Source organism: Vigna umbellata, chromosome 1, assembly GCF_029865625.1.
Source record: "Vigna umbellata cultivar VRB3 chromosome 1, Vumbellata_1.0, whole genome shotgun sequence".
NCBI classification, from domain to species: domain Eukaryota; kingdom Viridiplantae; phylum Streptophyta; class Magnoliopsida; order Fabales; family Fabaceae; genus Vigna; species Vigna umbellata.
This window is the reverse complement of record NC_142165.1, coordinates 88,549,737-88,558,050: the sequence shown is the minus strand read 5'-3', so window position 1 is coordinate 88,558,050 and position 8,314 is coordinate 88,549,737. Positions and strand designations below refer to the sequence as shown.

Sequence of the window (8,314 nt, the reverse complement as noted above, 5' to 3'; positions counted from 1 at the left end):
GTAAGTCAATGACCGGGATTTCATTTATAAAATTAAAAATATTCCATCATTTGCGCAAAACTTAAGTATTAAAAAAAATGTAAGAAAGTGGTTGGCAATCAATAAGATACTGTATGGTCTAATAGGTGATTATTGTCTTTTGAAATTGTTTTAAGGAGAAACCTCATAGAAGACACTTCCCTTTTGTTGAGGGTATTAGGCTTTATAATCTGAGGAGAGAGACGGAGAAGGTGAGAGTGAAATTGTGATCTGATGAGTCGTAGAAAAGAAAAAGAAAGAAGGTTTGGTAAAGGAGGGAAAAACGATCCAATGTGATCCCCTTTTTAGGAATTTGCTCTAGGTCCATTTGTCCGCTTCGAGTTTGTGGATTCCATTCCATTCCGTTTCACTTTTATTTTTTATTTTTTAATTATCTTTTGTTAAAGTTTTTCAGCTGTTGTTTTCTTTCATAAAACCTCAACAGAAAGCACAAACAAACAATTTATTTCATTCTCATCTTCCCTTTCTTTTTTCCAATTGGTAGTGCAAGTCAAGTCCATTTCAGCCCCTGCAACACTACCACAACTCTGGGTATTATCCCCCCACATTTTGCATCTGTCCAGTCTAATCTTTCGTAGTCGCAAAATTTTCAGCGTCTCCGTTCCCTCAAATCTTCCCATGCTCATGGATCTGACTGTCCAGTAACCTCTACATAGGAAATCCCAGAGAACACCAAAATCATATCCCCGTATATTTAATTTACAGGGAAAAATGTCATCAACGGAAAAACCCAGCTCCAAAGGGCAAGCGTGGTTAGACTGAAACTCATTGCTTCATGCACATCCACTTTCTTCAAGCTTTTTCTTCTTCTCACATTTCTACTCTGCAGGTTCTGCACAACGGGATTGCCGAGTGACATTGTGGTGGAAGTTGATGACATGACATTCCATCTCCACAAGGTAAGCCTCAACATACAGAGTATCAAATCTCTCACACACATGCCACATGGGTACATTTCCACTTCCAGTAGCGACAATAATCCGTACTCCAATCTCTGAACTTTGTCTCTGATACCTATTTCAGTTTCCTCTCATGTCCAAAAGCCGAAAGCTCCACCACCTTATAACGCAGCAAGAGGCAGCGACTCATTCCTCTGCCCCACAGCAGCAGCAGCAGCAGCAGCAAGAAACCGAAGACGAAGACGAAATCGTTGAAGAGCAGTGCCACGTGACGTTCACGGGCTTCCCCGGCGGCTCTGAGGCCTTCGAGATGGCCGCCAAATTCTGTTACGGCGTCAAGATCGACCTCTCCCCGTCCAATGTGGCCGCGCTCCGGTGTGCCGGCGAGTTTCTCGAAATGACAGAAGATTACTCCGAAGACAACCTCGTTTCCAAGACCGAGAGGTTCCTCTCGCAGCACGTGCTCAAGAGCCTCAAGGACTCCGTCAAAACCCTAAAATCTTGTGACTCCTTGATGCCTATGGCGGAAACGCTCGGAATCACGCAGAGGTGCGTTGATTCTGTGGTTTCCAGAGCTTCGTCCGCGGATCCTGCATTGTTCGGATGGCCGGTGAGTGACGCCACTACTGCTTCCAAACAGGTCCTCTGGAATGGAATTGACGGTGCAGGAAGAAGAAAGGCCGGCGCCGGTCACGGCGATTCTTGGTTTGAAGATCTGGCGCTTCTGCGTTTGCCTCTGTTCAAGAGATTGATTCTTGCGATGAAAACTGCGGACCTGAGTCCTGAGATTATTGAAACCTGCGTGATGTATTATGCTAAGAAGTACATTCCTGGTGTTTCAAGATCGAATCGGAAGCCGTTGCCGTTACCTTCGTCGTCGTCGTCGTCCGTTGCGACAGAGGCGGAGCAGAAGGAGCTTCTGGAGACGCTGGTTTCGAATCTTCCGCTTCAGAAGAGTTCGAAGGCCGCAACAGCGACGAGGTTTTTTTTCGGATTGTTACGAACGGCGAATATACTGAGCGCTTCCGAAGCCTGCAGAGACGCGTTGGAAAAGAAGATAGGACTGCAGCTCGAAGAAGCCACGCTCGACGACCTTCTCGTGCCGAGTTACTCCTACCTGAACGAAACGCTTTACGACGTCGAGTGCGTGGAGAGGATTTTGAGTTATTTTCTGGAAAGTTTAGAGGCAAGAAACGCCGCATCGAACGAAGACCCCGCAGCAGCGAGGTCGCCGGCGCTGATGCTCGTTGGAAAACTCATCGACGGGTACCTATCGGAGATAGCTTCCGACGCGAATCTCAAGCCGGAGAAGTTCTACAATTTCGCCATCTCGCTTCCCGACGAGGCAAGACTCTTCCACGACGGTCTCTACCGAGCAGTCGATGTGTATCTGAAGGTACCGAACTACCGATTCCATTGGGGTTAATTACCATTTTTCTCGTTTGATGGAGTTGTCAATAATGTTGATATTCACTTCTGCAGGCACATCCATGGGTCTCGGAAGAGGAGAGAGAGAACATTTGCGGATTGTTGGACTGTCAGAAGTTGACGCTGGAGGCGTGCACTCACGCGGCGCAAAACGAGAGGCTTCCGCTGCGCGCGGTTGTTCAGGTGCTGTTCTTCGAGCAGCTTCAGCTTCGACACGCCATCGCCGGAACGCTGATGGCTGCGGAGGCGGCTGCCGAGCCTGGGCGGCAATCGGCGGTGCTGGAACGGGAAGTAGAGGAAGGCGAAGAAGGGTTAGGGTTAGAGCATGTGCAGGAAGGGAACGGCACGTGGCGCGTCGCGGTTAGGGAGAATCAGGTGCTGCGCTTGGACATGGATAGCATGAGGACGCGGGTTCATCAACTGGAACGCGAGTGTTCCTCGATGAAGAGAGTCATCGCCAAGTTTGATAAGTCCGGCGGAAGCGACGGCCATGGCAGCGGTTGGAGGGCGTCGCTGGGGCGGAAGTTTGGTTGCAAGTTTAAAACTCAAGTTTGTGATTCGCATGAGTCAACGGCTGTCGATACCCGCAAAGGGCGCCACCACCAGCAGCCGCAGCAGCAGCATCCCCATCATGAATAGTCACCATGTTACAGTTCCTCCTCTCACGTGAGAATCATTGTTGGAGTAAATGTCATACGGGTCCCCACTTGTAACTCTTCATTTTTTTTCTATAATTTTCCATAAATTTAATTTTAATTGATCAATACATAGTTTTACTTTCTAAAATTTGAGATGAACTTTTATTACTATATAATTTAAATTACTAAAATATGTTTTAATTAATTGAAACTTAAAATAATGTTGCTTGAAATGCTTTATAAATTAATTTGAGTTGATAAGATGTTTGTTTTTGCCATCGCACTACAGTGCACCAATTATTGGATTTAAATTGTTGGAGAAGATCAACTTTTGAGGTGATGGAGATGTGGTGAGAAACACTAGACATGAAATAATAGGGTATGAATGATAGTGGGTGGCATGGTGGAGACAGCAAATAGGTAATGGAAAATTCTTCGAAGTTTGTGTGATTATTATTGTTGGTTGCAGTACTCAATCACACTGATAATTGCTTCTAATAAAAGGTGGGGTTATGCTAAAGTGCTTTTCCCAAACTGAAAGTACTAGTGATCATGATCCGCAGAAACAGCTACAAAGGCTTCTCCACTTTCTGGGTTTCACGCTGGACTCATAATTGCTTTTGCTTCCATTTCTCCTTGGTTTGGGTAGAAGGGGGGTACAAATAGTCAAACTTATTATTTCATGTCTTCCTTAATTCTATACCCATCATTATTACGCCAGGAAGTTTTTAGTCGCAAACTTTGAGCTTTCATCTTCTTTTGTTGTTGTTGTTGTTGACTTCAACATTTAATTGGAAAATAAAAACAATTGTCAAGCTGGCAAACATGAAAATGACCTCTCTATCTGTATTATTTTCAAGGTAAGTATTTTAAGGATTTTAATTAAAGCAATACAAATAACAAATTATGTATAAAAGTGTTAAATTTGTTTTTGTTACTTAAACTACTCTAACAGGATAACGGATGCTTCGATCACATTATTAGCAAGGCTCATTTTCCTGTTTAAATTTAAACACCTAATTGACACACTGTTGTTTAAAATTTTTGGGGATAATCATAATTCTCCTGTACTAAATACTGTCTAAACAATTAAAAATTATCTTACAAAATTTAATTAAAATTTATATATTCAATAACGCTTTAATGTTTTTATTCTAGCTTTTCAGTTTTCGAATTATCCGTCTCTAGTTTGACAAATCCAAGATCACTTCATAGAAAACATATTTTTTTAGTATACATTAAAATCTATATTTATTTGAAGAACGAATTCAATTTATAGTGCTACGAAATACTCAAAAAGTCAATATTCTCCCCGGCTATTGCAAGGTTACCCAAATATATTAATTCCAAAATAATATAAACAAAGTAAATTAGCGAAAAAAGTTATTGATCCGTATTTTTTTATTAACCACTTGTGACATATATCCAATATTCAAGAAAAAAAAAATCCAAATTACCATTCGATTAAAATAAGTATGTCTTCATCTTAAATAAAACATAACAATAAGAATAATTCACTTTATTAAACCATAGAGAATATTCACCATTAACTACTAAGAACAATAGATTCATTATATTTGATCTACAAAATTCTTCACACTTACACGACAATAGTATCTCATCCTATTCAACCTTAGAATAACAAAGACATTTATTTTTCATAACCTTTTAAAAGAGAACATATATAAGTTAGGAAAAAGATTATAAAACATTCAATGGTTTCAAAGTGGGAGAAAAAGAAAACATGAAGATGTTTGTTTTTGTATTGATTCAATATAAACTACGTCTAGATTTCCTTTCAGAATGGTTCCACTTACAAAAACAAAAACAATCCAAATTCGTGATAAGTAATTTTAGAAATAACACTCTTTATTTACAACAAATATAGAAAATTTGTGAAAACATATATAAGTTATTTATGTCTAGCCACAATTTAATTAAAAAATAATGACGTATTTTTTAACATTAAATGAATTTTACTTTCACAAACAAAAATTGGTGAGTTTAACTATTCACAAAATAAGGATAAAAAGTGAAGCATAAAATTTTTAGTTTATGCAAATGCAAAAGAGTAAATGAGTAAAATGATCCAAGAAAAAATTGAAGTTATTTGTTTCAGGATTAAAGTGATGAGGTGTTGATATTGGACTTGAAATTTTTATTGATTTGTGACTTATGCAGTTTTAGAGTATGCAATTGTTCTTTATCTTTGTTAAATGTTGGAAGTCCCGCATCGACTAGATATTAGTTAATTTTGTAACCCACAGGTCCCATGGATCGGAACATGGCTCTGATACCATATTAAGAAGTGAGATTTAAACCTAACTCGATCCCACAAAACCGGCTTTTAAAGTGAGGTTTGCACCCCAATTATATATATTATAATTTGGCCTAATCTCTAGTCGATGTGAGACTTCCAACATTAAAATTGATGAAATTGGTCTATAAGAATGTTAAGAATTTTTATTAAAATGCTTATTTATGTTTTAGTTAATCAGAAAGAGTTTTGGTCAATTAAAATCCTTTTAAACTTGGTGAGTTTACAAGTTAGGGTGTTTTAATCAACTAAATTATGGAATTAGTCAACTAAAACCATCAAGTAATTTAATAAATGAAGTTAGCTCTACTTTAACATATTAAAACAAACTTCTAATTGAGTAAAATCAATTAAACAAAATCTTGTTTTAACTAACTATAAAATTGTGTAATTTCATTTTGACTTTGTTATAACTTACTGAAATGAGTTTTAGTTGGTTAAACCTATTAAATTTACCAAGGTGTGGCTCTTCCTCTTTTTAAATAGGAAATAACTCAAAATTTAATCAACAAAAATACTTGACATTTGAAAAGAAAAAAATCCTTTGAGTAAGATCTTTGCATTATAAAAACACTTATTTTGAGCTATTAATCGAGAATACATCATTATTTTATTTTTGGTTTAAGTTTTTTCTAGGCAAGCTTGTTTCATAATCCTTTTCTTTTTTTCTAAGTTATGTTGTTCTTATGTAGGGTGACTAAGAGAATTTACTTGTGATAGATAAAGTTTTATTAATGATGTTGTGGATCTTACAAGCTTTAAAATATTTGATTCTATTATATATTCTTTTAAGGTTTTTTCTAAAATTTGAAAAATTATTAGATTAACTTAATTAGAGTGATTAACCAACTAAAAGTCACTCTCCTGTGAAGATGAATAAATATCATTTTTTTTTCTCTTGCCCTCATCTCATATTGCTCTTAACTTGATCAATATGCTTTTAAATTTTAAAAAATATTGAATATAACATTGGTTTAATAAGAATTGATTAATTCAAATACTTGCACTATTTGTAATTGAGACCATATTGATCTATATACCTGAGAATATATCTAGACTGCTTGATACCATCTTGATCCATAATGATCGAGATAATTTTTTTACACTTATAACAAAGACAATCTCGACTTATATACTTATCTAGATCATCTGAAACAACCATGAAGACATGATTGATATCATCTTTTTTGCTGTGACCTAGATCACATCAATCTCATTGCATTGTAATACTAATGATCAACTATGAGTTAGTAAAGAAGATTGAGAGTTAAAACGTGTTAACAAGATCATTAAGCATATTTATTAAATTTAATATAATTAGCCTTGTTTACATGTTTATTGTTACATCATTTATTACAATCTAACATACATCTGACTTGAAGAAGTGTTTTTTGTAAACACATTTCTCTGAAGTAGAAACAATACTTGAACATAGGCTTGAAGGTTAAAAGAGTGAAGACTTCTTGTGAAATCTTTATAGTGTGCTTTGGGTCTGGGTCATGTAAGAATACTATTCATTCATTTTCATAAAATTTTCAAAATTTATGAAAAATAAGTTTATTCTCCTTTCAAAATGAACGTATAATTGTAATACATTCAACTCCTTTTGTAGAGCCAAATTCTAGGTGTATCGATATCATTTTGACTTTAAAAGTAGGTGACAACTTCTGATATAACATCTTAGTACAAAGAGAGACAAATGAACAATATAGTTGTCCTTTATAACAAGAATATAAAACTTGTTTCTACTACTTGTATGAAAAACAACAGCGTCAAAGCGATAATTCCGTTTGTAAAGTTGCATTGCACAATTGTGTCGGTGGTTGCTTTTATCCATTAGTGCATGATACAGACGTTAGCCAGAAAAAGAGGATAAACATATAAGAAATATTAAAACGGGAAAATTCTTTAGAAGGTGTTTGTGTGCCTTGGACGCAGTCTTGAATACAACCATATTTGGAGACATTCAATTTAACTTTTAGGCAAACTATGTTTTTTTTAAGAAAATATAAAAAAAATGTGGTCTGGACACAATATTGTTCAAAATATCTTCTCAAGAGCTTAGCAAATAATACTTGGTAGTTTTGGAATGTTTTCCAACCAATTTGTTTAGTGTTATTATTATAAAAAATTTAAAATATTTTAAGAATTAGGCATCGTCATTGATTGAGTCTAACAAACAACACTCGACGTGAAAAAATAAAATAAAATCATATATATATATATATATATATATATATTAAAATTCATTAATCTAACAAAATGATGAGGAGATTAAATTTGTTATGTTATGATAGTTTACTTTACCTCTTTAATGTAAAATAGTGTAAAATGGGCATACAACGTTCAACATACCCAAGATAAAAAATGACCGATAACAATATTGTAAATAAAATCATGTAATTGTCGTCTCTTAGGGAGAGAAATAAATGTTAATTGCCTTTTGATGTCTGTTGGTCAAAAAACAGACATCTATTGGTGCTCAAATTCATAAAACTTTGAGTGCAAAGATATTTTAAAAGACTCAGTAAACATTTGTCCATCAGAGGAACAAACGTTAATTGCCTTTTTTATGTGTGTTGGTCAAAGAATAAACGTCTATTTGTGTTCAAATTCATAAAAATTTGAGGGCAAAGATATTTTAAGAGCGCGAGAAAGAACACTTGTTTCACTATTTTGGTGCGTATTTTCTTCATTGCGGATCGAACGTCTCTGAGGAAGCTTTCGGTGACCACCAAAAGTAATGTTTGTCCCACTTAACCTAAATGTCCATTGATTGATGACTTTATGTATGATTTCTTTTCATTTTAACATATTGGTTTCATACATAGACACCATTTGAAACACTATTGAGTTCTCTTTTTTCCTTCTCCAACGGTGGTTGTCTTCTCCTCACCTTCACAATGGCACTTGTCTACTCCCTCACCCTCATAATTAATTTCATTTTTGGTTTTTAATATATATTGGTTGTTGCATTTTTTATTGATTGTTAC

General features: G+C 35.7%; 1 protein-coding gene across 1 annotated transcript; it reads left to right on the top strand.

Annotated features, from left to right (window-relative positions):
- The first annotated feature begins 219 nt into the window (after positions 1–219).
- LOC148206714 (BTB/POZ domain-containing protein At5g66560-like) lies at positions 220–3,152 on the top strand. Its single transcript, XM_088104631.1, has 4 exons — positions 220–791; positions 869–938; positions 1,063–2,334; positions 2,421–3,152. Exons 1-4 carry the CDS (start codon positions 751–753, stop codon positions 3,003–3,005), a joined length of 1,968 nt encoding a protein of 655 aa, XP_087960757.1. The 5' UTR covers positions 220–750; the 3' UTR covers positions 3,006–3,152.
- The last annotated feature ends 5,162 nt before the right edge of the window (positions 3,153–8,314 follow it).

Coding starts and splice junctions, on each gene's coding strand:
- LOC148206714 (XM_088104631.1), top strand. CDS start 751: ATGTCATCAACGGAAAAACCCAGCTCCAAAGGGCAAGCGTG. Junction 792..868: donor AGCTCCAAAGGGCAAGCGTG/GTTAGACTGAAA, acceptor TCTACTCTGCAG/GTTCTGCACAACGGGATTGC. Junction 939..1,062: donor TGACATTCCATCTCCACAAG/GTAAGCCTCAAC, acceptor TACCTATTTCAG/TTTCCTCTCATGTCCAAAAG.